This window comes from Schistocerca nitens, chromosome 4 (genome assembly GCF_023898315.1).
Source record: "Schistocerca nitens isolate TAMUIC-IGC-003100 chromosome 4, iqSchNite1.1, whole genome shotgun sequence".
Taxonomy (NCBI): Eukaryota; Metazoa; Arthropoda; class Insecta; order Orthoptera; family Acrididae; genus Schistocerca; species Schistocerca nitens.
This window is the reverse complement of record NC_064617.1, coordinates 537,316,374-537,335,588: the sequence shown is the minus strand read 5'-3', so window position 1 is coordinate 537,335,588 and position 19,215 is coordinate 537,316,374. Positions and strand designations below refer to the sequence as shown.

General features: G+C 38.1%; 1 protein-coding gene across 2 annotated transcripts in view; it reads right to left on the bottom strand.

The window, feature by feature from the left end:
- Positions 1–19,215, bottom strand: part of LOC126251308 (ABC transporter G family member 23) — a 341,716-nt gene that overhangs the window by 31,471 nt on the left and 291,030 nt on the right. For both annotated transcript variants that reach the window (XM_049951635.1, XM_049951634.1), the window contains 2 exons: positions 16,773–16,980; positions 8,620–8,797 (listed from right to left, as the gene is read on the bottom strand). In XM_049951635.1, coding sequence (XP_049807592.1) covers positions 8,620–8,797; positions 16,773–16,980 — 386 coding nt within the window. The remainder of the gene's footprint in view (positions 1–8,619; positions 8,798–16,772; positions 16,981–19,215) is intronic.

Sequence of the window (19,215 nt, the reverse complement as noted above, 5' to 3'; positions counted from 1 at the left end):
TTCTGCACAAGAGTCAAGGAAGTGCATTCCACATGCAGATTTGATTTCTGCCTAGTATTATCTGAGTGAAAGCTGATAACTCTTGGGAATAAGCTAATATTGCTAACAACAAATGACATTAAAGAAAAAATATACCGTGAGAGCAATGTCAGAATTCCCAGACTATTGAACAGGGGTTGACAAGAGGTTCTCGAACTTACACCACACATAGCTCAAACAGCCTGTTTTTGAGCCAAAAATACCTTTTTTGAATCAGAAGAATTACCCCAAAAAATAATACCATATGACATAAGCGTATGAAAATATGCGAAGTAGACTACTTTTCGTGTTGAACTGTCACTTATTTCAGATACTGTTCTAATGGTAAATAAAGCAGCATTTAGTTTCTGAACAAGATCCTGAACATGGGCTTTCCACAACAGCTTACTATCTATCCGAACGCCTAGGAACTTGAACTGTTCCGTCTCGCTTATAATATGCCCATTCTGTCTGATCAAAATATCGGTTCTTGTTGAATTGTGAGTTAGAAACTGTAGAAACTGAGTCTTACTGTGATTTAGCATCAAATTATTTTCCACAAGACACGAACTTATTTCATGAACTACATTATTTGATAATGTTTCAATATTACACACAAGATCCTTCACTACCAAACTGGTGTCATCAGCAAACAGAAATATTTTTGAATCACCTGTAATACTAGAAGGCATATCATTTAAATAAATAAGAAACAGCAGTGGCCCCAGCATGACCCTTGGGGAATACCCGACTTAACAGTGCCCCTTTGGGACTGAACATCACTACCACTCTCAATATTGCAGAGAATTACCTTCCGCTTTCTGTTCTTAAAGTAAGAGGCGAACCAATTGTAAGCTACTCCCCTTACTCCATAATGGTCCAACTTCTGCAGTAATATTTTGTGGTCAACACAGTCAAAAGCCTTAGTTAAATCAAAGAAAACACCTAGCATTTGCAACCTTTTATTTAATCCATACAAAACCTCACAGAGAAAAGAAAATATAGCATTTTCAGTTGTTAAACAATTTCTAAAACCAAACTGTACATTTGACAGCAAATTATGGAATTTAAATGCTCCAGTAACCTTGTATATACAACCCTCTCGATAACTTTAGCAAACACCGATGGCATATAAATAGGTCTATAATTTTCAACATTATCCCTGTCTCCCTTTTTATAAAGTGGCTTCACTACCAAGTACTTTAATCGGTCAGGGAACCGACCACTCCTAAAGGAAAAGTTACAGATATGGCTAAGTACTGGGCTAACATACATAGAACAATACTTGAGTATTCTGCTAGATACCCCGTCATATCCATGAGAGTTCTTGGTCTTTAGTGATTTAATTATTAACTCAATCTCCCTCTTGTCAGTATCATGGAGGAGCATTTCAGGTAACAGTCTCGGAACACTTTTTTCTACGAGCGCTATATTTTTTCCTGTTGGGACTAGGTTTCTATTTAGTTCACCTGCTATGTTCAGAAAGTGATTATTAAATACTGTACATATATGCAACTTATCAGTAACACAGACATTCCCACTATGCACTGATTCTATATCTTCGACCTGTCTCTGCAGACCAGCCACTTCCTTTACGACTGAGCATATGGTTTTAATTTTATCCTGAGACTTAGCTATTCGATCTGCATACCACATACTTTTTGCCTTCCTAATAACTTTTTTAAGCACCTTACAATACTGTTTGTAATGGGCTGCTGCATTTAGATTTTGACTGTTTCTTACGTTTTGGTATAATTACCACTTTGTTCTACAGGATATTCTTACCCCTCTAGTCAGCCACCCAGGCTGCCTGTTTGTGCTAGTACCCTGTTTTGAACATTCTAATGGAAAGCAACTTTCAAAGAGCACGAGAAAAGTCTTGAGGAAAGCATTATATTTATCATCTACTGTATCAGCACTATAAACATCTTGCCACTCTTGTTCCTTGATAAGGTTTACAAAGGTCTCTATAGCTACTGGATCAACTTTCCTAAGAAGTTGATAACTATATTTAACATGTGTTGCAGCACAAAAATCTTTTAGAGTTAAAATTTGTGCATCATGATCTGAAGGGCCATTCACCTTTTTGCTAACAGAATGCCCTTCTAGTAATGAAGAATGAACAAAAATGTTGTCTATGGTTGTTCTATTGTTCCCTTGCACTCTTGTTGGAAAGAATATGGTTTTCATAAGATTATATGAATTAAGGAGGTCTACCAGCATCCTTTTCCTTGCACAATCACTTATACAATTAATATTGAAGTCGGAGGAGGAGGAGGAGATTAGTGTTTAACGTCCCGTCGACAACGAGGTCATTAGAGACGGAGCGCAAGCTCGGGTGAGGAAAGGATGGGAAAGGAAATCGGCCGTGCCCTTTTAAAGGAACCATCTGGTATTTGCCTGTAGCGATTTAGGGAAATCACGGAAAACCTAAATCAGGATGGCCGGAGACGGGATTGAACCGTCGTCCTCCCGAACGCGAGTCCAGTGTGCTAACCACTGCGCCACCTCGCTCGGTAATATTGAAGTCACCACATATAGCTAACTTTTTGTATTTCCTATAAAGTGAACCAAGAACCTCCTCTAGCTTTAGAAAAAATGTTGTGAAATCGGAGTCTGGGGATCTAAAAATAACAACAGTTAGAAGTTTAGCTCCACTAAATTTAACCACACCTGCACAACATTCAAACACCTTTTCAGTGCAGTACTTTGAAACATCAATTGACTCAAATGAGATACCGTTTTTCACGTACATGGCTACTCCCCCACTCCTAGAAAAGCTGCCAGCCAACCTGTATCCTGGTAAAGGAAGCCTTTGAATTATCTCCTTCTTTAAGAAGTGTTCAGATATACCAATAATTCCAGAGTCAACATCTATAAGCAGTTCACTAACTTTATCTCTAATACCTTGTATATTTTGATGAAATATACTAATTCCCTCATTAATCGGATACCTAAGCTTTGGCGAAAGTGGTTCCTTTGTTAAAGAGACTTCCCTTAAGCAGGGATACCTATCAGCTGACTTCAGTCTAAAAAAGGTACATGAAGATGCTGCTTCACTTTAACAGGTATACATGAACCAATTTGCTATAAACTAGTCATACACCTAGTCAGTTACTATGTGGGCTGTGTGTGATTTAGTTCAGTTTGGAAGTTTTACAAGTATGCTTGTGTCATCAGCTAACAATAGTTTTTGAATTCCACAGTTAAATGCAGAGGCAAAAGCGGATAGGTGGAAATGTATATTTTGAAGGCCTCTGTGAGAGGGAGGACTTGATATAAAAGAGCTTTGGATGACTTAATATAAAATAAGACAGAAGATATAGATAACAGTCCACCAGAATTTCTAAAACTATGGGAGGAATGTGGCAATAAAACAACTGTTCACATAGGTGTGTAGAATGTATGAGAGTGGTAATATACCATCACACTCTCAGAAAAATACCATCCACCCTTTCTGAAGACAGCAAGATCTGACAAGTATGAGAATTATTGCACAATCAGCTTAACAGCTCACACATCCAAGTTGCTGACATGAATAATATACAGAAGAATGGAAAAGAAAATTGAGGATCAGTTACATGATGATCAGTTTGGCATTAGGAAAGGTAAAGGCACCAAAGAGGCAGTTATGATGTTGCAGCTGATAATGGAAGCAAGACTGAAGAAAAATCAAGATACATTCATAGGATTTGTCTACCTGAAAAAAGTGTTCAACAATGTAAAGTGGAGCAAGATGTCTGAAATTCTGAGAAAAGAAGGGGTATACTACAGAGATCACAGGTAATATTCAGTATTACAAGAACCAGGAGGGAACAATAAGACTGTAAAATGAAGAACAAAGTGCTTGGCTTAAAAAGGGCATGAGACAGGGATGTAGTCTTCCACCTCAACTGTTCCACTATACACTGAAGAAGCAATGCTGGAATCAAAAGAAAGGTTCATGAGTGGGATTAAAATTCAGGGTGAAAGGATATCAATGATAAGATTTGCTGATGACACTGCTGTTGTCAGCGAAAGTGAAGAAGAATTACAGGATCTGTTGAATGGAATGAACAGTCTAATGAGTACAGAATATGGACTGAGAGTAAACTGAAGAACGACAGAAGTAATGAGAAGTAGCAGAAATGAAAGCAGTGAGCAACTTAACATCAGAATTGGGGGTCACAAGAAAGACAAAATTAAGGAATTCTGCTACCTAGGAAGCAAAATAACCTGTGTTCGGCACAGCAAGGTAGACATCAAAAACAGACTAGACTGGCAAAAAGGGTATTTCTGGGGCACAGCATTATGTAGTAGTGAAACATGAACTGTGGGAAAACTGGAAAAGAAGAGAATCAAAGCATCTGAGATATGGTGCTACAGAAGAAAGTTGAAAATTAGGTGGACTGATAACATAAGGACTGAGGAGTTTCTCTGTAGAATCACTGAGGAAAGGAATATAGAGAAAACACTGACAAGAATAAGGGACAGGGTGATACAACATCTGTTAAGACATCAGGGAATAAACTCACAGTACTAGGAGAAGCTATAAAGGGTAAAAACTGTAGAGGAAGACAGAGATAGGAACACATCAATAAAATAATTGAGGATATAGGTTGCAATTGCAACTGACTGGGGGTCATACTGGAAGAAGATGAGTCTTGTTTGGAGAAGAAAAGTACAGTGAAGAGCATAACATAAGGTAATAAAATGGAACCCCTATAGCCATCCTTACGATGTTATTTATTATATGGCTACCAGTTTTGATGCTTCAGTACACCATCTTCAGGCTTTAACTGATGCTGAGTGGGTTAACCCGAATCATATACACAATTCATCAGTGGCCAGCAACTATGAACTGTTTTTGCAGGCTACCTGTAACAACAGTGTTGTGTCTCCAACCAACTACTTGATTTTTTTTGTTGGTGTTTTCATTGTGTTATACACTTGAACTTATTTTTTCAGTACTGATTTTTTTTTAGTTTTGGGGATTTTTCATTAGACGCGTAGTGCAATTTCTTTTAGGATTTAAGTTCTTGGTATCACTCAGCCTACTTAAGCTATACTGTTTAATTCTAATTTTTGATCCCAAGTTTCACTATTTTTCCTGATTTTTTGTTAGGTGTGTAGTGCAATTTCTTTTGGGATTTACTATTTTGGCATCGCTGTATGTACTTGGACTTTACTATTTTGGCAGCGCTGTATGTACTTGGACTATATAGCTCAATTCTAGTTGCCAATTCCATTTCCTTATTTTCATGATTTTGTTATGTTTTTAGTGTTATTACTTTTAGGCTTTATTTTTTTGGTTTTGCACTCTCTGCTTGATCTATATTGTTCAGTTCTACTTGTTGATTCTATATTTTGTTATTTTCATGATTTATAGCTATATCTTATTACTGTCTCTGTTGCAGTTCCTATATTTTACTTTTACTGCAATTCTGAGGTCATTACACTAATTTCTCCCCACCCAGAATCCCATTTTCCAATGATGGTTAGCTAGTATATTTATTATTAAGAAGTCCCATGTTTTTATAATTCATGATTACATTTCAGCACCATGGAAACGTTTGCGGGTATTGGTCACCATTTTGAAATCTTGTGTCTGTTGAATCTTTGGGTCTAATATGATGCCACTGGTGAAATCTGACAGGTGGAATCATATGCAAGAATTTATCTGTGGAGAGCATAATATGAATGTTATCGTATTGGCTACAGTGTTATTCTGCTGGATTCTGTGACATATGGAAAACTGATATAACTTGGACGGAATTTCGATTGGAGAAATGGACTTAAGATAGTTTGCACTGTTCCTAGTAATATCATGTACATGTCTCTTGTTGTAAATACACTCAATTGCTGTGAGAGTATAATGCCTATTATAAAAAAAAAGTGGTGACAACTTGGGACCTGGTACATGTGCAAATCGGACTTTGAAAATTTTTGAACTATAACTTCTAACACAAACCACACAGGATTATAAGGTGCTACTGACAGCTTGATTACAGGCAGTGCAAGCATTATCTACTGTAACAGGAACATCTCCCATGTTCATCAATAACTGTGGACCTGGGTAAATGTGACTCTTGTGAAATTGCTAAGTAATTCCACCTTAGTTGCAGATCCGCATACAGGAATTCCTGTATACAGTATTCATAGCAATCTTAGCTACATGGAAATGTGTAACTGTTGGGTGCCAAAGAAGCTGCCTGATAATCACAGGTGTGTTGAGTAGACAAGGTCCCAGGAGTAATTCGATCATTACGTGCATGAAGAAGATGCTTTCCTTGATCAGATTGTGTCAGATGATGAATCCTGGAAGTCCCATTATGCACAACAGAATAAGAAACAATGAATATAATGGAAGTCTGGGAAAAAAATTTATGATCTGGGGATCAACTAGTAAAGTCATGCTGATGGTCTTTAGGACCTTTATGGCCCTATATTGGTGCAATTGCAGGAGAAGGGCCTAATTGTGCCTAATGCTCACTACAGTAACATGTTGGTAAAGCAGTTGAAGGCAGTTATGGGATCAGAATATGGGATCAGACTACTGTAGATATCTCTTCTCGTTTTGGGTATGGGTGCTCTATGAGAATACATGGCCTAATGTGGCTGTATATATGAAGAGTACATTGTGTGACAATAAATTTTAGATGCTGAAACATCAGCCACACACCAGAATTGGTAGAGTCAATTTCAAATTGTTTTGTCCTTTGCAATAAAGGTTTTGGAATGAGACACTGATTGATAAGAACGAACATGAGAAGGCAAAAGGAAGATTATTATGTGCCATTACAAATATATTTATGGAGAGCACCTGCAGCCTTGTGAACTAGTGGGCATTGAGTGCTGTAAAGCCTGCTGATTATGTTAGAAAATATGGCAACTATTTCTCTAAATACCTTTATAAAATTCCTGTTATTAATGATTTTACTTGTCTTCTGAACTGAAAGTGCTTTCCATACACACTTAGTATCTCACTTTTTACTTGACAGTACATATTCATATCTGTCCCAATACTCATTTCAGTACATGATTCATACGATTTCTATGCAAATTACTTTTCACGTATATGTTGTCTTTCAATTTTTATTTGTTTATTTATTTATTTTTTGTATATCGAAGAAAGAACATGTGGATACCCAATTCTGTCCTGCTTAAACTACTGTAAAGCTTTTTGTTAAATTATAATTGTGTTTCAGAACATGACTCAAACCCAGATTCTTGTCTTTTCTGGGTAATGCCCTTACCAACTGAACTATTGAGGCTCAACTCACAACCTACATTTACAGTGTCAATGGTACTTGTTCTCTCCTCTAGTTTCCTACTTTCAGAAAGTTTGAATAAGGAAAGTAAAAGTTTGGGAACTGGGACAGAGGTAGTGTAGTTGAAGCAGTGATTGTAGATTGTGCACTGTGCCTCAAGAATGTAATTGGTAAGAACATTGCACATGGAAGACAAAAGTTTTGATTTGAAACCTGGTCTGTTACACAGTTTTTAATCTGTCAGGAAGTTTCATAATAATTTACACTGCAGGGCACAATGATATATTTATTTTACACAGTATATATTTCTGCTGTGCTGCTCAGTCATGAATGCTTCTACTTATAATGAATTCTTGTTACTGCAGTGTAAGTTTTGTTTTGCTACTAGTCACTGAAATGACAATTTTGAATAAATTCACCTAAGAACATACAGTAAAATATTTTCAACTTCCTTCCACTTATTGTATTTTCTTTATAAGCTTTCTTTGAATGCAATGACTCAAAACATTAACTGATCCAAGCAGTAGCATCATTCATATTACTCATTAATCTTCTTAGTGACTTCTTGCTCAACAAAAACTATTTTCTCCAACAAATCGTTTATTTGAGTTCTCAGTTTTTCTACTTTTCCATCCAATTATTCCTTTTCATTTTTGCTGCCAGTATTCATAATCACCAGTTCTATGCAAGACAATAACAATTTCTCATCTTAATCAGCTTGATTGTACTGAAATCTGTGTGTCTTCATACCAGTATCATCATTTTGTGAGCTTAGGTCAGTGAAAATTCTTCTTTAGTCTGATATTAAACTATAAACTGGGACAATTTTTTTCAGATAGAATAAATTATTATTTTATAAAGGTAAAAATATTAATCTAAAAAAATCTGATCATTTCAGAAACTGTAACGTGTCAAAAGCTCTTCTCACAAACATATAGAACTAACATGCAACAAATTAAAAATACAGAAGTACAAATGAGCACAATTACAGTAGTGACAAAGGCATCTTATCACAGGAAATTGTAGAAGAAACCATCTAATGACAAGGTGACAGCAGAACATAAACAAGGAGAAAAAAGAGTGAGTGAGACTTAACAAAAGAAGATCAGAGAGCTCAGTGAAAAAGATGCAATAACAGTGGAACAAAAATCTTGCAAAAGTTGATATTATCTGCATGCAGAAACAAGACAGATAATGATAATACTTTAGCAATTTTTGGTATATTAAGAATAAGATTTAACAAACACATATTTTCTTGTTTATTCTGATCCATTGTTTGTGACATTTGCATTTGTCTATTATGATAATTTTGATCAGAAATAAAGGAAATACAAGAATAATGAAAACTCACCTGACATATCCATCCATACATTTACATCACTGCCTTCTAATTCATACCATTCAGCCTCCCGATTTTCATTAATCCTTTTAACGAGGCTATGAGAGAAATTAGAAGCAAACTCAAGTAGTCCCCATGCATGTCCATTCTGAACAGCATAAAGTCCAGCATCATAATCTTCATAGGGATCCTGGAAATATTGTTCATTCATTTAATGTTGCAGAAAGTTAACTAATGTTCATGGAAAAATCAGGAAAACATATAACTTATAGAAGGGCCAGTAAAATGAAAATGAGACAGATGGAAAAATAGCAAGTATGCTGTTCATTATTTCAAAAGTAATCACTCTAACTATTCATACATTTATACCACTGTGAAACAAAATGACCAAAGCCTTAATGGAAAAATGTTTGTGGCTGCCCATGGAACCATGATTGTTCCCAGAAGAGCACTTCTTTGCCCAAAGCAAATCAGTGGCTACTAATGCCTTTCTTCAGGACTCCAAAAAGATGAAAATCACTTGGGTAGAGATCAGGAACTTACAGAGGATGTGTGAGGGCCTCCCAGGTTTCCCATTTATTGCCAATGTTGTTTTGAGTAAGCTGCAGAAGTTTCACTGGGAAGCCCTTACACATCTTCCATACAGTCCAAGTCTCTTCCCATGCAGATTCTATATTTTTGTAGCCCTGAAGAAAGACATTTGTGGCTGTCAATTTGCTTCAGTCAATGAGGTGCACAGCTGTGCATAATCATGGTTCAGTAGGCAACCACAAAGAAAACCACAAATATGTTTTCATGAAGGCATTGCCCATTATGTCTCTTGGTGTGATAAATGTATTAACACCTATCATGTTTACTTTTGGAATAATAAGTAGTTTACATTCTTTTTTCCATCTGTATTCTTTTTATTTGACTGCCCCTTATATATGAGGATAGATCACTTCTCACAAAATAGTAGTGGTGATGAGTAGAAATAGTCACATAAAAAAGAAAGTTGCTTAGATTCTGATCATATAGCTAATGCACACACACACGCATGCACGCACACATGCACACACACACACACACACACACACACACACACACACACACACACACACACACACACGGACTCAAATGGTAGCATCAGGAAAATACAGTGTGCAGTTGGGTGGGTATGTGGGCACACATGTGTGTGTGTGTGTGTGTGTGTGTGTGTGTGTGTGTGTGTGTGTGTGTGTGTGTGTGTGTTAGAGCTGAAGAACTGTGTTCAAAAGCTAAGCAACTTTCTGTCTTTTCTATATATATACGTATATTTATCTACTGCTCAGCACCTCTGTTCTTTCCTGAGTAGTGATCTGTCCATAGTTAGTCAGACAGTTTCATCATCTGCATGATAAATAATTTACATATCAGAAAACTTACCATAATGTATATGAAGCCAGACAACAACACACAAAAATAAGAATTTAAAATTACATTAACAATAGATAAAAATCTTCATATTTACATACCCCATCAGTCCAAAAAGTTTGGAGACAGGAGTGATAAAAAATAAAGAAAAGTTAAGATGGTGGTTTTTTAATGCTTCAGATGTTATACATAGTCTTCCTCACTTGAGTGCAACACACAGAAAGTTCTTAAGACCATGTGAATCTGTCTGTAGTCACTGCAATGACACTGCTTATATTCTAGGAATAAAGTCAATCTCAAAACTTTTTGCATGGACAGTACATCACAGATTATTGCTGAAAGTAATTCAACGCACTGCCATAATAATTTTCAGTAAAGGAGCTCACAACAGAATCTGTAATTTTAGTACATTTAGAGTTATTACATGAAAAAGCATGATATCTATCATAATTATAAATTTGCTGTGATGACACTCTGAAATCTTAGCCCTAGAATCTTCGATATGCAAGTTAAAACGAATTGTAATAATATTTTTTATTCAGTTTTTACTAAACTCCAAAAGTACACCTGCTTTAATGACAATATTGTGAAAAGTATAGATTGCTACTCACCATATAGAGGAGATGTTGAGTCACAGACAGGCAAAACATAAAGACTGTTATACATTTGAGATTTCAGCCAAAGGCCTTCTTCTAAAATAGGACACACACACACGCACACACACACACACACACACACACACACACACACACACACACACACACACACACACACACACACATATATATTCACACAAGACAATTCACACACATATCACCACTGTGTCTGGCCACTGAGGCCTGATGGGAGAAGCAATCTGTGGGTGGTAGGGGTAAGGAGGAAACTAGGGACAGCATGGTAAGGGTGGGGGAGGTTGCAGTGCTGCTTGTGGGAGAAAGCAAGAGTATGGTGGGGACAGAATAGGGATGCTAGGTGCAGTTGGGAAGTTTGTGGGGGTAGGGGAGTGGAAAAGGAGAGAAATAGAGGAGGGGAAAGAGAGTAGTGAGTGCATTAGCAAAACAGAAGACTTTGTGGTGTTGTAGCTGGAGCAGAGAAAGGGGGAGGGGGTAAAAGACAGGGACTAGTGAAGGATGAGGCCACTAGTGGAAAGGAGGGGGGGGGGGGGGGGGGCTTACAGGAATGTAAGATACACTCCTGGAAATTGAAATAAGAACACCGTGAATTCATTGTCCCAGGAAGGGGAAACTTTATTGACACATTCCTGGGGTCAGATACATCACATGATCACACTGACAGAACCACAGGCACATAGACACAGGCAACAGAGCATGCACAATGCCAGCACTAGTACAGTGTATATCCACCTTTCGCAGCAATGCAGGCTGCTATTCTCCCATGGAGACGATCGTAGAGATGCTGGATGTAGTCCTGTGGAACGGCTTGCCATGCCATTTCCACCTGGCACCTCAGTTGGACCAGCGTTCGTGCTGGACGTGCAGACCGCGTGAGACGACGCTTCATCCAGTCCCAAACATGCTCAATGGGGGACAGATCCGGAGATCTTGCTGGCCAGGGTAGTTGACTTACACCTTCTAGAGCACGTTGGGTGGCACGGGATACATGCGGACGTGCATTGTCCTGTTGGAACAGCAAGTTCCCTTGCCGGTCTAGGAATGGTAGAACGATGGGTTCGATGACGGTTTGGATGTACCGTGCACTATTCAGTGTCCCCTCGACGATCACCAGTGGTGTACGGCAGTCCTGATTGTGGCGCTCACCTGAACGGCGCCAAACACGCATACGACCATCATTGGCACCAAGGCAGAAGCGACTCTCATCGCTGAAGATGACACGTCTCCATTCGTCCCTCCATTCACGCCTGTCGCGACACCACTGGAGGCGGGCTGCACGATGTTGGGGCATGAGCGGAAGACGGCCTAACGGTGTGCGGGACCATAGCCCAGCTTCATGGAGACAGTTGCGAATGGTCCTCGCCGATACCCCAGGAGCAACAGTGTCCCTAATTTGCTGGGAAGTGGCGGTGCGGTCCCCTACGGCACAGCGTAGGATCCTACAGTCTTGGCGTGCATCCATGCGTCGCTGCGGTCCGGTCCCAGGTCGACGGGCACGTGCACCTTCCGCTGACCACTGGCGACAACATCGATGTACTGTGGAGACCTCACGCCCCACGTGTTGAGCAATTCGGCGGTACGTCCACCCGGCCTCCCGCATGCCCACTATACGCCCTCGCTCAAAGTCCGTCAACTGCACATATGGTTCACGTCCACGCTGTCGCGGCATGCTACCAGTGTTAAAGACTGCGATGGAGCTCCGTATGCCATGGCAAACTGGCTGACACTGACGGCGGCGGTGCACAAATGCTGCGCAGCTAGCGCCATTCGACGACCAACACCGCAGTTCCTGGTATGTCCGCTGTGCCGTGCGTGTGATCATTGCTTGTACAGCCCTCTCGCAGTGTCCGGAGCAAGTATGGTGGGTCTGACACACCGGTGTCAATGTGTTCTTTTTTCCATTTCCAGGAGTGTATATTGCTTTTATATGCTAATGAGCTGCAGTCTCTGCACCTGCCAGTTTCTTCCCTTCATTCTTTGACAATTATAAAAAACATTGACCCTAAAAAGCTCTAAATTCAAGTTTTTTATTTGGTGCAGAGATAAAATTTATTGGACTGCTTTGAGGTGACCTCCTATACAGATGGGGAAAGACTACAACTGCAGGACACATCTGTGACACCCCAAGACAGACTGTCAGACACATTGTTAAAAGAGTGCACTCAAAATTCCTACACTGGGAACCCCTTGGACTTCTTACACATTGCAGAAGATATGATACATTGCATACATAAGATGTCTGTAAATTTTTAAATTATGTACATATTTTGTTTGAATTTATAAGGTGATATGTAACTGTCATACAATCAACAATTGGGCTGCAGTATTGCCATACTTCTGCTATCTTTCTTGAGAAGTAACAGAGCTAGTGAGTGCTACAGAACAGCTGTACTTATGGCTTTTCCAGAAAATACTTTGTTATTGGTGGATCACTTATATGATGTCCGGAATTTACTCAAACTAATATTTCATGATATGTTTCTAGTTGTGATCACAAAGAATTTTTTGGTTACTGTACAGTGCAATCTAATTTTTATTATGTACTACAAAAAAGAAAAAGAAAAGTTTTCAAAACATAATTCTTACTTCACAAAAAATACGGCAGCTTGTCAAAACCCTGTCTAGACCATTTGCAATAACTCAGTGTCAGTCAACATGGCAAGGGAAATACATATTTATTTCTGTTCACTTCCTTCTGTCTTTTCAACTATACATATTTATTCCTGTACACTTTCTCAGCTCCTTTCCTATCCTGACTAGCTCATGAACCTCTCTGCCACTTAGGTTATTTTTAGTTTTCTGATGTCACCATATCCTTTCATTTCTTTCTCTTACAAACGGAGAGCATGGAGTCATGGATAGGAATCAAAGAACTGTATAAATGGTCATGTAATCTAAGGTACCTCACCCTGAAGCTGCTCATCCTTTTGGCCTTTCTTCAAGAGATTTCACCCTCAGAAAGTGGATGTATTACGTATACCATCCATGGAAATGGTATTGGTTTCCACAGTGTTCAAACAATTGAAAACGTTTGGTGTCAACAGCTTAAGGTTTGACACAAGTCATATAATATTATTACTTTGTTGTTTTTGCCTCCTTCATAATGACTTGACGTTTATGACTAAAGGTAAGGAAGAATACTACAGCATTTTGTTTAGACTTTTGTTTATGGTTCCCAAATCAACAGATTAAAACAAGTATTTTGGAATGACACTGGAACAAGTTTCCCCTGAAATTTATTGAAAAATAAATGTCACTATGGTAAGGTTGTAAAGTGACAGAGTCAAGTGACAGATACAGATTCATACACTACAACATCATCTGCAGATTATGATATCAATTTTGTGTATGGTACTTACTCTTTTTGAATACCAGTTAACTTTGTTTATTCATGTATTATTTGCTATTTAAACTGTAATTTGTTACAAATCTCATGTTTAAACAGTTTTCAATCTCACAGTCAGCATGATCATGTAATTATCTGTTTATGAAATATCCTTGCTATTGTGCACATGTAAACATTTCCAGTACTGAAGCATAACAGATTTCTACAGCAAAAGTCCTTCAGAAAACACATGTTATGTAGCAGTTTCAAAATTATATTAGCATCGTGCAACTTACTGTAATTTGGAAGTAATTTACATATCAGTTAGAATCACTGTTAATATTTCAAGTTCAGAGTAATTTCACATAACACCACAAGAGAATTTTGTACACTTATGATCAGAATATGTACTTCATGACATGGCATTGCTCATGTTAAAGCCAGTTTTATTAGTAATTGTAATCTCAATAAAATTTCAGTTTAATTTATCAATTTCATTAATACATTCAAAAGTTGATACAAGAAATGTGTCAATTTCTTCATTCAGTAGTTAGAAATGCCAAATATTGTCTGATATGCAAGAACAAATGAACCACAGGCTGGACTATTGAAAATTAATAGTGATTATGAAGAAGCTGATGTATATCAACTACCAAAGGAACATGACAATAGGTAAGTTAAGTAAATCAAACAATGGAAAATACAGGGTGGAATGTAACAATATTATGAAAAGGAAAGTTGACACTCACAACAACAAAAAACTGTCACAATATAAGCTTTTGGCCAACAAGGCTTTAGTCGAAAATAGATCACTCACACACACACACACACACACACACACACACGACTGCAGCCTCTGGCAGCTGAAGCAACGCTGGTGACAGAGCAACCAACAGCAGTAGTGCATGATGGGAGTAGCAGCTGGGTGGGGGTAAGGAGGAGGCTGGGGCAGGGAGGGGGAGGGATAGCAGGGTAGGGGTTGGGGATAGTGAAGTGCTGCTGGAGAGCATGTAAGGACGAGATAGAGAGAGGGTAGGACAGTTAGGTGCAGTCGGGAGATTAGACAGAGGGCAGGGGAGAGGTGTGTGAGTGTTTGGGGGGGGGGGGGGTTGCGGAAAAGGAGAGAAGTAAAAATATTGGGTGTATTGGCAGAATGAGGGCTGTGTAGTACTGGAATGGGAACAGGGAAGGGCTGGATGGGCAAGAAAAATGACTAACGAAGTTTGAGGCCAGGCGGGTTACAGGAACATAGGATATGTTACAGGGAGAGTTCCCACAAGCACAATTCAGTAAAGCTGGTGTCGATGGGAAGCATCCACGTGGGTCAGGCTGTGAAGCAGTCACTGAAATGTAGGATGTCGTGTTGGGCAGTGTGCTCAGCGTGTGTGTGTGTGTGTGTGTGTGTGTGGGGGGGGGGGGGTGTCTTCTATTTTCTACGAAGGACTTGTTGGCCAAAAGCTTGTATTGTAACAGTCTTTTTGTTGTGACTATCTGCGACTCAGCATCTCTGCTATATGGTGAGAGGCAACTTTCCTTTTTAGAATATTGATTAGTTGATTAAGCTGCAGGAAGCAGTTTGCAATTTGCCTTTATTCGGTATGCCTAGTTCAAGAACAGTTCATATTACCAGTGTTCTATGAAGACTATTCCCCTAAAAACTGTTAAATTCGTATGTGTCTACAGCATACTACGTATGAAATCAATTTATTTTATCTTTTTGTCCGCTGTTTTATAATAAAGATAATGAAAGCAGTTATCAGCTGTTATTAAAAGAGAAAATAGAGAAAGAATAAAGAAAAAAGAGAAGGAAAACAAAATTCAGTCTGGCCTGGGACCTAACCCACACCCCCATACATACTAGCCTGGGACGGTATGCACTCTATTGTTCTGCTATTGCAAAAACTGATGCCATCTCAATGTACAGTAAATTAATCTTGCCCACTTCATTATCAGATACAGATCCACAATCCTGCTCCCTCCTCTTGTTAGTACTATTCTCAGCTCACACAATGTTCTTTAGTAATCTTGTATGTAGAATTCCTAGAGTCTTTGCTTGTTTCTGTGGGAACCATCCTTGTTTCAATGTTCCTCTTTCCCTACCCTGAAGCCCCTTCATCTCTCTGCCCTGTGCTTCTTTACCATTCTCCCACACCTCATCCTCCTCCAGTTCACAGCACTACTCATTCCAGTTCAAGTGCAGTACCTGGCAGTTGGGCGGAGGGGGGAGGGACGATAAGGAAATTTAGGAGTGGGTATAGGGAAAAGGGGAGGGAGGGAGGGGGGGGGAGAGAGAGAGAGAGAGAGAGAGAGAGAGAGAGAGAGAGAGAGAGAGAGAGAGAGGTTAATCAGAGACTGTAGGATAACAGAAAAGCAGGAAAATTAAATAACAAGAGGAAACTATTCACCTGGATGATACAAAAAAAGGAAACACATACCTTTTGGTACCTATGATCACTTTGTAAAATTTAAAGGGGAAGGTTAGTAAAAAGGGGACTTTTCAAAGCATTAGATGTAACCATCATTCAGAGATGTTGACGTAAAGAGACAAACATGGGCAGCAGAAGATGGACATTAACAATGAGAAATTAGCAATGGATGACAGTGGGACATATTTTTTGGTACTCTGCAGGTTTTTTTGGACAACTTCTATAATTGTTTAGCATTTTTGCAATGTCAGCCAGCCACAGAGTGCTGCTGAACAAATGAAAAGTAAATACCAGTTATTTTCTACAAACCTCTTGTCATATTGGGCATACAGAACAGGAATGTGACTATTAACAGATAGTTTCTAGACAGTAGAATTATAATTGACCTACCAGTATTACTCCTCGTTTCGAAAGATGCTGCAGATACCGGCAACTTAATAGTTCATAGCTGCAACCTTCATGTTTTGGGCATGGATCCATAGTATTATTGAGCTCATGATTAACAATTGATAAATGTAATCCCACTGGGTCACGTCCAATTGTAAGACAATAGAGAGCAGTTTCTACAACAGGCAAACCAAATAAGAATGCCATAAACCTGCAAAAAAAATGTGGTAAATACAAGTTAGTTTATGAAGCCGTTTGTTTTAAATCTTGTGGATAGAAATCAGATAAGGAAATATAATTATTTAGTATTATTTATTATTCTTTTCAAAGAAACTAATTTGTTTGGTGTGTAGAAAAATGTTTTGCTCTCACATATGTCAAAACAGTTAGTCCTGCTTCATTGCATGTGCTACAGTACACACAATTTGATAAAAAAGTAATGCTATTTAAATCTGTAATTAAGAAGCAAACTGTTTCCTCCAGATTTGACATGAATTAATGTAATCTGTGAGAAGATAAGACTGGAAAAACAAATATTTTAGAATATGCTTTGATACAAAAATAAAAAAGCAGCTTTGCAAGATGACTTTGATGAGTACCAAGCATTCCTTGTTTAAGAAAAGTATTTTTAAATAAAATTGTGTCTGTAAAAGCAATGAAATTCTCAAATATTTTAGAGTATGTTTGACATCCACATACTAGTACACTGGGAGGAGGAAGATATTAGCTACAGATTACTGTATCTTGTAATGTAACAGCCCTAGATTTTCATATTGGAATAGTCAATATATGCTTCTATCGAAGTACGAGATACACTGTAATTTTTTTTTCTATTATGTTGCTGTACATCTATTTTTATGTTTTATCTTATATATATAATTATTTAATACAGTATGAACTATTGTTACTTAATGACCTGCAGCAGAAAAGTTTGTCATCTTTATTTCTTTATTTATCCTTTGATAAAGTACATTGTATGGATCAAGATATATTTTCATTTCACTGCATATGAAAAATTAAGATCCTATACAAACTGAAACTTCATCATGCGTGTTTGCATTCAGCCATTTCAATAATTTTGAATATAAGAAGACAGAAACTTATTCACGTGATGCAATTTTTGTGTAAAATATGTAGAATATTCTATTGGAAGTATCTGCAAAACATTATGAAATCACGTAGTTGAATATACAAAACTTAAACATTTAGCAGATTAACAATTTTCAGCTTAGTTTTAGATACTGTTCCTTGTACAAAATAATAAAACATTAGCACTTGAAACTCTGTAATTGAAAGCAACTAAAATACTTAACCTATATTAGTGAAATTTGCATACAATTTAATACAGGAAAATTTTGTGTACAGCAAAAATAACTATTTCAAGTTTGTTATTCATTTATTCAGAATATGTTGTCATACTTAAAACTATACAAAAATTTGATTCTTCATTATAAAACAAGTTAAATTAAAACTGTAAAGTGAAAAACAATAATTGGTAATTGTTATTTGTCTATACAAGGTGCAGTGCAAGGCTAAGTTGGGGGTTTTGGTGTTGTAATTGTAATTCTGATCTTAGGTTCCCAGACTAGAGGAGCCAAAATAAAATGGTGCAGCCCATTGATAAAGTAGTATGTCATGTGGTAATTAATTTTCTTTATTTTAAGGGGAATAATGCTGCACACAGATGGTGCAGCCATGTCCAGTGTGTTCAAACAAGTTTGAACGACACAGAAGAAAGGACACATAGGCGCAATAGCGGAGAAAAGTGAAAATAAGTTGTAGGTTAGGTTTAAATATCTTACATGACACTTTTCAAATGACAAATAATGCCACACACTGGGTTCTGTGAGTGCTCACACCTATTCAGAAAGCCCGCGAAACTGAGGCAGCAGCAGAAATGTTGCAGCAGTGTCAGGCTCATCCTGATGACTTCTTTAGCCTCCTAATAACCATGGGCAAGTGCTGCATGTATCATCACTCAGAGATAGAGGAGAAAGCAAACAGCGAAAACATATGGATTCACCAGTACCAAAAACATGAAGACCTGACCATCAAGGCCAAGATGATGCTGAGGGTTTTTAGGGACTGCCATGGTGTGTTACTAAAAGATTATTCTCATAATTGATGCAGGAACATATTACCAAAATCTCCTGAGGAGATTGGGGGGGCTTCCAAGATGAAGCAGTGCAGGAAGCTGTCCAAGTGCTGTTTTTGCTCATTCTGTGTAGGACACAGTCACATATACTGCTTCTTTGGGCTATTACATTTTTAAATATCCATCTCCCCCCCCCCCCCCCAAAAAAAAAATATTCCATCCTCATATTCTCTCAATATGATCTTATGAAACAGTTGTGGCAGGGCATTTACTGACACATCTTGATTAACTGTTCCTGTTCTAAAGTAAGTAATATTTTAGTTACGTGTGTCTAACAAAATGAATTTCATG